Source organism: Echinops telfairi, unplaced genomic scaffold (genome assembly GCF_000313985.2).
Source record: "Echinops telfairi isolate 266 unplaced genomic scaffold, ASM31398v2 ScPeMD7_7469;HRSCAF=8507_1, whole genome shotgun sequence".
NCBI lineage: Eukaryota > Metazoa > Chordata > Mammalia > Afrosoricida > Tenrecidae > Echinops > Echinops telfairi.
The window spans coordinates 42,557,260-42,571,305 of NW_022111373.1; the positions used below are offsets into that span (position 1 = coordinate 42,557,260).

At 36.2% G+C, this 14,046-nt stretch overlaps 1 protein-coding gene across 2 annotated transcripts; it reads left to right on the top strand.

Annotated features, from left to right (window-relative positions):
- The first annotated feature begins 95 nt into the window (after positions 1-95).
- Positions 96-13,040, top strand: NUDT12 (nudix hydrolase 12). Of its 2 annotated transcripts, none has more exons than XM_045285088.1 (7): positions 96-230; positions 3,927-4,138; positions 4,826-5,415; positions 6,474-6,641; positions 7,789-7,902; positions 9,578-9,777; positions 10,770-13,040. In XM_045285088.1, exons 2-7 carry the CDS (start codon positions 3,933-3,935, stop codon positions 10,878-10,880), a joined length of 1,389 nt encoding a protein of 462 aa, XP_045141023.1. In that variant the 5' UTR covers positions 96-230; positions 3,927-3,932; the 3' UTR covers positions 10,881-13,040. The 2 variants fall into 2 exon arrangements, with proteins under 2 accessions (XP_045141023.1, XP_004706646.1); XM_004706589.2 differs by lacking the exon at positions 96-230 and adding an exon at positions 589-660.
- The last annotated feature ends 1,006 nt before the right edge of the window (positions 13,041-14,046 follow it).

Genomic DNA, 14,046 nt, shown 5'->3' on the forward strand with positions numbered 1-14,046 from the left:
GGGGGCGGCGTGCGCGCGCGCGGGAGCCGCGGCCAGGGCGCCCAGCGCCCCGCGCTCGGGTCGCCGGAGTCCTCACTGCCGCTGGACTTTCGCCCAAGCTATGAAACTGGAGCGGGGAGTCCCTCTGATGGGCTTCACGTGGAAAGAAGGACTCGCCTAGTGGTGGCAAGAAAATGCGAAATCTCAAGGAGTTTTGACCGTTTGGGAAGAACGTGCACGAGTGCACCTTGGTTGGTTAATCGGACTTCTTGGCCGGGGGACCAGGGTGTGACATTACATGATGGTCGGCCACTCGGTGACAGCTAGGTTTGAGGTCTCCGACTACCCCCTCGCACGCCGTTTGGCCTTTGGCAAGTTACGGGCCTCTTTTACACCAGTTTCCGTTTGTGGAGTTGGTTAAAATGTAATCCGTTGTAAACCCATTTTAAGTGACCTCCTCCTGCTCTTTGTGGAAAGCACGGGCAGCAATAAACCGACCCAATCACCGCCACCTGCTTTCAGATCCTACCTTATTCCAAGACTTGACTGTCAATACGAAATGGAAAAGTAAACCAAACAGCCGAATCTCAGACTCTAAAGAGCGTCTCTTTGGAATGAGCAATAGTTGCTTTTTATTTAAAGTTTACACTTCCCACTTCCTTTCTCATAAGAGTACTAGGAGTAAGTGGTATTTCATCAAAGCAATGCATGGCACTATATTTTTTTGTACAACTGTTTTGCAATATCTTGGGATAGAGTGAGGATGTCCTATGACCTCGAAATGTGGGGCAGTGAATTCTTGTTCACGAATAAATTGTGGAATAGGATTTTATGGGAAGAAAAAAGTAGATTGAAGGAAAGGTAACTTGGAAGGGCACCATACAAGTGTCGTTAGACAACTGTGCTTCAGCCAGAATAAAGTGCTGTAAAGTTTTTGTTATTCATAATACTTTTATAGAGTAAATAAAAACGAGTGGTTTTCCAGTATAGAAAGCCTAAGTTTAAATTATAAGCAAATTTCCTATTTTAAGGTTTTATGTAAATGCTTCCTTCCTGTGAGCAGCTTTGACGTATTTTTAGAAGCAGAAAAACAGGAAAGGTGAACAGATACCGAATCATTATCTTTTTTTAATCTCAATTTTTCCCCAAGAAGGCTTTATTCATATTCCTCCAACTGCCAAAATAGGTTATCCGGGTTGGCGTTTCAGAACCATACAACTGTCAAAAAGTATCTTAGAATCTTTTCTTTTGAACCTAAATAACTTATTACTTAAAATAATAATTATTTTATAATTCCAGATATTTTCTTAATAGATGAATGTTTTCATTTTATAGGGAAGGAAAAAGCCTTGCTTTACAACAAAATACTTTGACAAGTTTATAGACAATGGTCATTTGAACTATTTCTATAAAAAATAGTTCAGTCTGTACCCTACCGTACTCAATCCATGATTAGAAAAAGGTTTCGAAATAGGTATGGGGAATTGTTTTCTTTTTGTTTTTTCTTACTGAAACAAACAGAACATTAATGATTAAAAAAGTTCCAATTTAAGCATAGGCAATAGGGCAAAAAAGCCCACCGCCAGTAAGCCAATTGTGAGTCTTAGTGACCCCATAAATGGTTTCCGAGGCTGTACATGTGTACTGGAATAGACGGTCGCATGTTGGTCCCCAGAGAGGCAGCTGGCTTTGAAACCTAGGTTCACCCAGTTGTGCCACCAGGATCCCTGTCTCACTGTACTATATTATGATTCTTACAAATAAGCGATGATGGATTTGGGATCTCCTGTATAGAACAGAGTCCAGTAATAGATCGAATATATGTCATCATCTTACTTAGCAGAGGAGCCCCTGTGGCAGGATGGCTTACATGTTGGGCTGCTAACCACCAGTTCAAACCCAGCAGTTGCTCGGTGAGAGAGAGAGATTGCTTTCTACTCACGTACCAAGTTACAGTCTGGGAAACTGGCAAGGGTGGTTCACCTCTGTTTGATAGGGTTGCTATGAGTTGGAATTGACTTGTTGGCAGTGAGTTTTTTGGGATTTTTAAAATTAGGATAATAATGCACTGAAGGGAGACAGGTCATAACAAGAATGATGCTGAGTCCCATGGATAAAAAAATAGATCCCTTCCCTACTTCAAGGAGCCCTGGTGGTACAGTGGTTACCAACCCAGTGGTTCCGCCGACCAGGTGTTCATGGGAGAAGGATGTGGCGATCCGCTTCCATAATGAGAGCAGCCTTGGAAACGGGCTCTGTTCTACTCTAATGTACAGGGCTGCTAGGCACAGAATCAACTCAGTGATGCACAATAGTAACAATCCCCATTTCACATTAGGAACAAAAGGTAATCTTAGATGAATTGCACAATTAATTTTGCACAATTATTTTCATGTGAAACTTGAAAATCTGGTGATTGATATCTATCCCTAATAGCATGATATCAAATAATACTACTTGTCCGCAGCTAAAAACCTAGGCTGTCTTAAGTCTTCTTCTGCTCTATAATAAAGCCCCTTTTGGTCTGCCTGAAATACGCCCCCCCCCCATGTGTGTAACATCTTACCTGACAACTCCATCTCCAAGAATATCGCCCCCTTATTTGTATTACCCAAATCTCCATTGCATCATTTTTTTTGTAACCTTGAGTTGTGTATAGAGTCACTGTGGTTCAGAGCTGACTTGATGGTGCTAACAACATGTTGAAATATGTGGGAGCTCTGCTGGCATAATGGGTTATGTGTTTGCTGTTCTCCAAACCACAATATCAGCGGTTCAAAACCACAAGCCTTTCTCCAGAAGAAAGATGAAGCTTTCTCTCATAAGGATTTCCCGTCTCGGAAACCCACAAGGGCGGGTCTACCTTGCCCAATGGGGTCATGAATCAGAATGGACTAGTTGGCCAAAGTTTTGGGGGCTGTTGAAGCATATTCATAATGCTCATGTGGTAACAATTTCGAAATGTCTGCTATGATGGTTGTTCACTGGTAATAACCTTTAAAGAATATAATAACCTTTGCATTGGAGAATCATTACTATTCTTATGTTTAGCAGTTGTTACTGTTAGCTGCCGTTGAATAGGTTCTGACTCTCAAATGAAACATTTCTGGGTCCTGCACCATCCTCCCAATCATTCCTGTGTTGGAGTTCATTATTACAGCCACTGTATCAGTCCATTTCATTGAGGGTCTTTGTCTTTTTCATTGATCCTCTGCCAAGCATGATATTTTCCTCCAGGGACTGGTCTGTCCTGATAATAACATATTCCAAGTATGTAAAAGTAAGTTTGCACCATTCTCACTTCTAAAGAACCTTCAGGCTGTACTTCTTCCAACACAGATTTTTGGGTTCTTTTGGCAGTCTGTGAAATCTCTAATATTCTTATCAACACCATGATCCAAAGGTATCAATTCATCTTTGGTCTTTCCTATTCATTGTCCAGCTTTTGCATGCATATAGTGATTCAAAACGTCTTGACTTAGGTCAGATACACCTTAGTCTTCTACATTTTTGCTTTTAAGCCCTTTAAAGAAATCTTTTGCAGCAAGTTTGCCAAATGAAAATATATTATTTGATTTCTAGATTGGGGCTTCCATAGATGTTGGTTGTGGGTCAAAATAAAAGGAAATTCTTGACAACTTAAATATTTTCACCCTTTATCATGATATTGTTTACTGACCCAGTTGAGAGGATCTTTTTGTTTGATGTTGTGTAACCCATACTGAAGACTGTATGACATCCATCAGTTCTTTGATATTCATCAATAAGTATTTCATGTCCTCTTTGCTTCCAGCAAGTAAGGTTGTGACATCTGCACATCACAGGTTGTTAATGACTCTTCAGGCTAAATTCTGTAGTCTTCAAGTATCATAGTACTATTGTAATATTTATCCATTGATATAAAAAGGAAATGCAGGTGATTTTTTTTCTATTTTCCATTTTTGAAGGGGGAAATGTCTTCAATAAAAAGAAATCCAAAGAAGGAAATAATTTCCCAGTTTCACTGTTGGGCAGCTGAAGGCGACATTGCCAAGTTAACGGTCGTACTCAGTCATTCTCCATCTCTCCTCAACGAAACGTCTGAAACTGGCTGGACAGCCTTGATGTATGCGGCAAGGAATGGGCACCCGGATGTCGTCCAGTTTCTACTTGAGAAAGGGTAAACAGTTTAATTTCTGTTATATATTCCCTTTAAACATTTTTTTAGTAACTACGCTTATATCCTTGAGCTAGTAAATGATGCATTGACTAGCTTGTTACATAAAAATATAGCGTAGTTTCTACCTAAAAAAAACTTTAACATCTTTTCTTGAGAAATTAGCCATTCATGCATAATAACAAAGCAAATTTGTGGATTAGTTGAATCTCTCTCCCCCAAATAGAGAATGTAAATCTGCACACCACAACTATCAAGGATCCTTTGCACAACTTTAAGAACTTATAGCACATAAAACTTACTTTTTTATCTTATAACTTATTCCCCTGAAAACTGATTTCTTTTGATCTTGACTATAGTAAAATGTGTACTCCTGAAAGAAATTGTTATTGCAGTTACTTGTTGAGTTGATCTTAGCTCATAGCAACCCCAGGTGTCTGAGAGTAGAATTTTGCTCCGTAGGACGTTGCACTGACTGTGATCTGTCAGGACTAGACGTCCAGTCTTTCACCATAGTACCATTAACTAGAGGAGCTTACCATGTTCACAGGATCGCTATGGGTTGGAACCGACTCAGTGGCGCCTAACAACAATAGAGTGCATATCAAAATATGTTATTGAAATATTTGCTAGAGAAAATATTTACTTAGTATCTCATTTTTCTTCTCCAATTTTTCCTTTTATCGGTAGGTGTGACAGGTCGATTGTCAATAAATCAAAGCAGACTGCACTGGATATTGCTAAATTTTGGGGTTATAAACATATAGCTAACTTATTAGCTAATGCTAAAGGTGGAAAGAAGCCTTGGTTCTTAACCAATGAAGTGGAAGAATGTGAGAATTATTTTAGCAGCACACTACTGGACCGGAAAAGTGAAAAAAGAAATGATTCTGAGTGGCTGCTAGCTAAGGAAAGCCATCCCACCACAGTTTATATCCTTTTCTCGGATTTAAATCCTTTAGTTACTCTCGGCGGCAATAAAGAACGTTTCCAACAGCCAGAAGTCAGGCTCTGCCAACTGAACCACACAGACATAAAGGATTATTTGATCCATCCTGAGAAGATCACCTTAATTTTCCTTGGAGTAGAACTTGAAATAAGAAAAGAGTTACTGAATTATGCTGGGGAACTCCCAAAAGAAGAGGAAGATGGGTTGGTCGCTTGGTTTGCTCTAGGTATTGATCCTATGGCTGCTGAAGAATTTAAGCAAAGGCATGAAAATTGTTACTTTCTGCATCCTCCCATGCCAGCACTTCTACAACTAAAGGAAAAGGAAGCTGGTAAGAAGCGAATGGCACTTACACTTTTGATACTAGTCTGTTCTTTGGAACTGGGTTGGCGCTGTCTGTTTCTACCCGTTCAGGAGGCATGCTTTTATTCACTGTGTAGTGAAATGAGACCATCTTCACTAAGAATTTCTTAGAATTCTCATCCTCAGGCAAGACCCTCCTGAACAATTAGAGCAGCTTTAATCAGCCAAGACTAGTTTCCCCAGAACGGCCCTGATGCTTGCTGGTTTCCCTCAGTTGCTGTCCGAATCATTCCTGATTACTTCTGACACTGGCATGATGGCCAAGGTCTTGATTTAGACTTTCTGTTGCTGGCTGTGCTCAGTTCATGTAATACCTTGGAGACCAAGGGGAAAAGTTACAATTTTATTCTGTGTGTTACTAAATACTGAATTATGATCTGATTTATGTTAAGTAAACAAAGAACTTCACACACATATTCGCATACACATATTCATACACTTCTAATATTCTGGTAGTATTTTTCATCAGTGTAATTAACTGTAAATATGTTAAGTGAAGCATTTTTAATACTATATAGAGTCTTCTGTTGTAAACAGGTTATGTTCTACAATGGCATGATTCAATAGTAGTTTAGTCACCAAGAAAGACAGTGAAGTGGAATTTCTACAGTTTTTTAGTAAGATTGTGTTTGGTGGGAAATACAGAAATCCCAAGTCTTAAGTCAAGTACCTCTTTTGTGGTATTCTTTATAAGAGCCAAATGAGCTAGAATTGTTTATACCCCCATTATAAAAATTATTAGTAGTAAAGGCCTGTTCTAATAAATTATGTAAGATGGATATTGGTACACCAACCTTTTGAGATAAATACATGAGTTAATTTTTTTAAAGCTAAATATAATTTTCATTTGTCACCTGGAAAATTAAAACTTTTGCTTTAAAATAGGAGTACACTTCATAAAATCTGAATACTAAAACCCTCAATCACACAGATACCCAGAAAACAGTGCATGCCCAAGAACATTTTACTTTGTTTTTCCTTACAGTTGTTACAGAATTAATTTTTTTCTTGCCCCCTCTTTTAAAGGAGTAGTTGCTCAAGCAAGATCTGTCCTTGCCTGGCACAGTCGATATAAGTTCTGCCCAACTTGTGGAAGTGCAACGAAAATCGAAGAAGGTGGCTATAAAAGAGTGTGTTTAAAAGAAAACTGCCCGAGCCTCCAGGGCGTTCACAACACATCATACCCAAGAGTTGGTAAGCCTTCACTTTTACAGTGAAATCTCAGGCATCCGGAATCTTGGGGAATGCTCCCCAAAGGCAAGTTTTGAGGAACTCTGGAAAGACACGTTTTTAGGTTTACCTTAAAAAAAAATGTTTAAGTTAACCAATAATGTGATCAATATTTTAACCAGTTAACCAGTAAAATAGTTTTATAAATAGTTAAAATATCTTAAAATGACATGTTTACTTGGCTTTCTAGGTAAAAGAAATATGTAATAGCCGCATGTTAAATCAGGGTTAATCAATAGAAACCTGATGTTTTGGAATATGCTATTTCAAAATGCCCACTAATCTGTCTTAAGTAGTGGAAAGGCAAAAGAGCCTCACAATTCGGTGCCTGGTGTAGGCATCACCAAAGCATGACAGCCCGCAGCTAGCTTCACACTGCAGCTCACATCTGCTCTACCTTCCCTTTCTTCTAAGTGCCACTTTGAATCTGCCCTGGGTTTGGACAGCTGAGAACACAACCAGCTAAAACGGTGTGAAAAAAGAAGAGACTTAGCAACACTTCAGTTGGTCTCTTGGGAGTAAAGTGCAAGGCTGAGTAATGTCCGTTTTAGCTGCAGAAAGCATTTTACCTTTAATTCTTGACGATCAATCATGATCTAGTGAGTAGAATGCACTGGATTTCTAGAGGGATTAACTCATTTATTTATTTACTTGTTTATTTTTAATTATGATGGCTAAAGCAAGTTTAAGCATTGGGCCACATTAGCTTTTAAAGACATTTCCTTAAGGATTGATGAAGAAAAAGGTGGAAATGTAATAACTATGGTAAAATTTGAATTTTCTCCATGTGGGATTTATTACCTACCCAATTTCTTTTTAAATTAAAAAATACAAGACTATGCCTGGCATTCCATGGCTACAATATATGTTGCTGTTAAAATGGAGAAAGGAGGGCAGACATGTTCTTCCAGTAGTTTACTGACAGAATTCCATGCAGTTTCCCTCAGATGCAACATGGGAGAAAGAAACAATCTTATGACAAACTAAGTCTTAATCCCACAGCAGAGACCTTGCTGTTATTCTATAAAATGGAGTGTTTTCAAAAGTCTGCATTAATTTTTTCCTGTAATTTGAATATTGGTTTGTTTTTGTTTTCGTTTTCACCCAACAGATCCTGTAGTGATCATGCAAGTTATTCATCCAGATGGAACCAAATGTCTTTTAGGCAGACAGAAAAGATTTCCCCCAGACATGTTTACTTGCCTTGCTGGATTTGTTGAACCTGGTAAGTCTTTTATTGATAATTTTCATTTGACGTCTACTTTCCAAACAAATCTGAGACATCAGTTGAAGGGATAAAGCTCACCTAAATTAATAGGAAGTTGTGGTATTTAGGATCCATTTAGTAGCAGTGAGAATTGCAGGGATTACTAGGAACTAAATAACTTGCCCAAAATATCCAGGATGGAGTAGTCTGGCTGCTAAGTCTCCTCTTAATCACTGTGCTGCCTCTAGTAACTCATTTTAACCCTTTTGTAGCCATTTTATTAATAGACTACAATCCATTTATGCATCCATTCTGATAATGGACATTTCCTTTATTTTAAGATTCTTCCTAATATTATACTTGTGTGGGAGTTGTTAAGGTCATATACACAAGGGTAAAATTGCTAGCTTATAGGATGTAAGCTCTTAACCTTTCCTAGAGATTGTCAGCTTGCTCTCTGAGGTACTGTTGCCAGTTACACTCCCCCAGCAGTATTTATCCCAAGCTGAACCCACTGTCGTCGAGTCCATTCTGACTCATAGCCACCCTGTAGGTAACTCTCTATGGGAGTGGAATGCCTCTTCTTTCTCCCTTGAAGCCACTGGTGGTTTTGAACTACTCACTTGAAGGTAGCAGCTCAATGTGTGTGTCATTACCAAGTTAGGAGTTTCATACTTTTTAATTTCCCAGTGTGAAGAGTATGAAATATCATTAAGATTTTTATTTGATAGAGTGGAGCTGCTGAGGGAGGATCCTTTTCAGTTATGTATTAGGCTTCAAGCAACTTTTCTCTTAATTTTGCAACTTGAGATCCTTTGCCTATTTTCCTGTTAGTGGTTTGTCTCTCTATTTGATTGTATGAGTTCTGTATCTGTGTTATATGGTAATTTTGCATTACCTATGGGCTTGTAAATAACTTTTGTTAGTATGTACTTTATCCACTATATATGTTTTTCCCGATGAACAGATGCTCTTCATGTTAGGATAAGAAATTTATCACTCTTTTAGAACTAGGAAGTTATATTTTAATAATACAATATTTCTGAACGTACAATATTCCAGATACACTGAGAAACTATTACTTCTATTTTAATTTTCAAGTCCAATGAATCAGAAATATAAAATACATTTATAAGCATCATTTTTCATGTTTAAGTCAACAGTCATCTAGAGGAAAATAACTGTTTACAATAAAAAAATTGAATTTTGTTTTATGTGATTTTTGAACTTCTATTGACCTGAAAAGAATTACCTCCAGTAACTGCTTTATTGCATAATAAAAAAGTTTAGATTTTTCATGTGTATTCGCCATTTGTAATAATTATGCAATGAAAATGTATAACATTTTATAGTACATAAATAAGATAATATATAAGTACTTAATACAGTACTTTGTTAATAGTGGGTGCTAGGTAGTTTGAGACAGTACTTTTAATTTTTAAAGTAATTGACAAATTTGAGCCTTAAAGAAAGGAAAAGTGACCTATTGACATTGTGATTATCAGTATGCCGTCATCCACTTAAAACCAAAAAAACGTGTTTTCTTGAATTCTAATCTAGCTTTAGGCTTTGCTTTCCATTTCTTTGAATTGTGTACCTGTCCAAATTAATTTCCAAACATTTGAACCGCTCAGAGTGTAAAATGTCCCGGGCATGTTCATTAGCTACCTGTCCTTTTGCCCTTTTTGATTAGGGGAGACAATAGAAGATGCTGTTAGAAGAGAAGTAGAAGAGGAAAGTGGAGTGAAAGTTGGCCATGTTCAGTATGTCTCTTGTCAGCCATGGCCAATGCCCTCCTCCTTAATGATTGGTTGCTTAGCTGTGGCGGTGTCTACAGAAATTAAAGTTGACAAGAATGAAATAGAGGATGCCCGCTGGTTCACTAGAGAACAGGTAAAGTTCAACTACATTTCCTTCTTTTATTGATTGCTCTTTGACTGTGTCAGTTTAGGCATGCAGCACGGATTCATATTTTCAGCGATTTGAATGAATGGCCATGAACCTCCCATCATCCAGGTATTACCATATCATTGTTGTTTTCATAGACAAAGAAAAGATGTTTTCTATAGGCATCATTTTTCATGTTTGTCACCAGTCATCTAGAGGAAAATAATTGTTTATAATAAATTTGTTTTATGTGATTTTGAACTTACATGTGTACATCCTCTATTCACTCATTTTCTGAGATTCATTTAGTAACGATGCTCCTGGACTATTTTCTAATTCCAAAATGCCATTCCTTCAGATCCGTGATAATGCCATTCAATGTGTTTAAAATAGGTAAACGTTACTTCAGTGATGAGAATGAACATTGCTGGACATTTTGTGTTTGAGCTTGTCACATTAAAATTAGTACTTCTAAAAAAATCACTAAAAAATGCTTGTTTCTTTTAAAACTTCTTACTCATTTACAATGTACTTAAGGACAAGAAGGTTATAACTGTATAACCCACATACACTAAGAAATATTTTAAAATACCATTCAAAAAAACATAATGAGAAATAAATTACTTATCTATATTTGCATAGTAGACCCTGAAATCCTTACTGACTTTGCCTAAATAAATTTAACTTTATTTTGTATCTAATGCCCAAAATAAAAATTAGATTTTTATATGTCCCCAAAGTAGAGTTTTGCTTTGAAATTAAGTTTGTATATCTATTTTGCTTGCTGTTGACTTCATTTTCTAGATCATTTTAAAAATTGCATCATTAACTTATTGATACCAGTAAAAAATACTATACATATTAAAAATGTAATCACTCTCTATGGTTATTATTCACTATAAAACCATTTGTATTGTGTGTGAATTGCATAAGCATGGGGCTATGTTTAAATGTGGAAGTGATGAAGTCGTAACCCGTCTGGCTCTGATGCCTTTTAGGTCGTGGACGTCCTGACCAAAGGGAAGCACCAGGCCTTCTTCGTGCCACCCAGCCGAGCGATTGCACATCAGTTAATCAAACACTGGATAGGAATGAATGCCAATCTCTGAATTAAAGAATGAAGCTCTGTTTAAATATTGTTCTATTTCTAGTTACCACCTGGTCCTTAAATGAAGGTAGAAATATTGAGTGTTCCTAGAGGGTCACAACACAAAATATTATGCTGGGTCTATAAAATGTTTTATTCCTTCTTGATCTCAGAATTCATATTCTTATAGACTTAATGGCACTTTAGGTTGTGTTACACTTGGGTCCACCTCCTCGAAAGGAGAATAACTGGTGTTTGGGTTGTGATTCATGCTCTTATCTCATAAAACCACATATCTAAAACGAAAGTTGGTTTGAAGGAGTGTGTTGTAGGAATAGGAACACATCTAAATTTCAGTCAGTTTCCTAGTGTTATTTGTAAGCATTAGTCCAATCACTACAGTTCTGTAGTTGATGTGCGAGCCATAATCGGTATAATGAATTTAGAGATTGTATTGATTTGAAAGCTTTTCATTACCATAGAAAACTTTTAACAGATTTTTGCTCATGTTCTCATCACATTCCCACACATCCTTTCCTCCTGGTTCCTTTGTTCTAGTGATGGTAGTGGTATATTGTTGTTACTACTGAAATGTGACCATTATTTAAAATAATCTATTTTAATAATTAAATCTACTGGATCAGAAAACCACACTTTTATATACAAGACAATCTTTAAGTAGAACCTACCACTAGATTGAAGTTGCTTCTATAAAGTAAAAAGTTAATCTCTTTCCCTTAAGTTATATTCCAATTTGTTTGTAAAACAGTCTCTGTTTTTTTCACTGAGATAAAATGTATTTGAAAGGAATTCTTTACCAAGGTCAGATATAAATAAATCCCAGAAAGATTTACATATTTAATGACAACATTGGCTTTAAGTAATTTTGTCAGAAGAATGTGGAAAAATTATATAATTTTCAACAGTATTAATTATACTCATACACTGCCTTGGTTTTGAACTTACTTCAACAAATTCTAAGATGCTTTTATTAAGTAAGTACATTTTAGAGCTTAATCAGTAAGTCTGTAGAGAAAATAATTCACAATTTTGCAACATAGGAACTCAAATTTTACAAAGTATTTTTAATAGATTTTTAGAAAGTAGCTTATAAATGAAAACATGTATTTAGTTTGATTCTATATTGCTATATGTTAGAACTGGAAGAGATTTAGTAATATATGTACTTCCTGGTCCTCATCTTATAGATGAGCGAAGGAAGTCTCAAAAGTTAATTTCATTAATTGGTGAAAGTTATACAGCTAATTAATTATAAAAGCCTGTACTGTCTAAACCAGTTCAGGATTCTTCTTACAATAAGTACTAGAAACTCACTACAAACATGTTTAGAATAAATTAAAAGTGGGGATGATAGAATAAATTCAATTCAACAAATTTTGTTCATTAAAATGTTAGGTATTTAATATTTATATAATATAAGCTATTATTTTACTAATGAAATGTGATTATTTATATCAAGACTATAACCAAATTAATACACAGGACAACCAGTGCTTAATAGCATTTGAACTATTTAAGTATATAGAAAATAACAGGCCTTAATTACTGTAAAGTATAATGAATCTATTGCAAAGTATAATGACTGTAAAGTATAATTGATCTTATAGCAATGGACTAGAATGGCTTGAGGTTCAGTTTTACTCCAGATGTACTTTTAATACTTAAAATTATAAAATTACGCTTGTAAAATCCAGGTTTCCATAATATTAACCAAAACCAAGCCAAATCTTTGATGATGAGTGGATTCTGACTCAGAGACCCAGGGCCTGTAGGATGAGTAGAACTTCCCTGGAGGGTTGCTAAGGCTATGAAACTTTATGAAGGCATCCCTTTTCTGTGGAGCCACAGGTGGGTTCAACTGCCCACCTATAGGTTAGTAGATGAGCACTTAACCACCCTGCCACACGAGCTCTTTTAATACTGGAAAAAGAAAGTAAAAGATAAATTATCAGTAAAATGTAGTGTAAATTTAGTTCTGAAGATATAATCCTATGAATCAGTATCTAAATAAATTACTGTTATAACAATTCATAAATTGCCAAATTCTGAGAGGTTGTACTATATAGAAGAAATAGCCAATTCAATAAATGGTTGAAGTTTAAATGCCTTAATGCATTTTAATGGAAATGAATGTAGCAGTATATTAAAATATTTAACCATTTTCTCTTGTGTGTTTTATGTTTCTTTATATTTTTAAAATGAAAAACATTAAGTTTGGGGCTTATTTTAAAGTAGGTAAAACTTGTTTTTTGTAGGTAAAAGCTTGTTTTTTTTAGATAAAACTTGTTGTAAAGTAGGTAAAACTTAAAAAATTTAGAAAAAACATTTAGAAAACTTCAAATTTGTATTTGAATCTTAAATGTATGGGTTTGAGTCAAATATGTATATACACACTAAGATTGATATGTACACATACACATATATTAAAACCCAATGCAGTTGACTCAAATTCCAACATATCTTGATCCTACAAAACAATAGAACTGCCTCATAGGGTTTCAAAGCTGTAAATCTGCGCAAGTAAACTGCCAAATGTTTCTCTCATGGAATAGCTGGTGGATTTAAACCATCTACCTTTTAGTTAGCATTCAAAAATGAACTATGATGTCACCAGGGTGCATGCATATACGATAGACCTTCAAAAAGCTCTTAGAACAATGCTATTACCTTTTAATTCAATTTGTCCCTGAAGTTTTGAAATCCCTTAATATATAATATATAATGTTTTGCCTTCAGTTATGTATATACATGTGTGCTATATCTTTATATTTTCTAGTATTTGCATTTTTAAATTTTTACTAATTTACTGTTCAGAGAAAGATTATAAGCCTACATATTTCATTGAGATGAAAAATTAGATCTTTCAAACCAAACGTCCCAAACCAAATTACTGCCATTGAGTCAATGCTGACTCATAGTGACCCAGCTGTAGGTTTCCAAGACTGTCCCTGTTGGTGGGAGAAGAAAGCCCTGCCTTTGTCTTTCCAGGAGCTGCTGGGGGTTTCAGACTGCCCACACATCACAGCCCATTCATAGCCAGCCCCCGAGCTACCCTATAGGGCCACTAAATCATCAACTCTATGGCAGTGACTGCAGGTCTTTCAAAGGTCTACCTAAAAGATTTGGGTGTAGAGAGAGCCAAATAGAAGGAGAGACAATAAGAAAGG

What these genes read in the sequence shown, in the direction of transcription:
- NUDT12 (XM_045285088.1), top strand. Translation starts at nt 3,933, where the DNA reads ATGTCTTCAATAAAAAGAAATCCAAAGAAGGAAATAATTTCCCAGTTT. An exon ending in CAGTTTCTACTTGAGAAAGG is followed by an intron (nt 4,139 to 4,825) that starts GTAAACAGTTTA and finishes TTTTATCGGTAG; the next exon opens with GTGTGACAGGTCGATTGTCA. An exon ending in TGCTGGATTTGTTGAACCTG is followed by an intron (nt 7,903 to 9,577) that starts GTAAGTCTTTTA and finishes CTTTTTGATTAG; the next exon opens with GGGAGACAATAGAAGATGCT.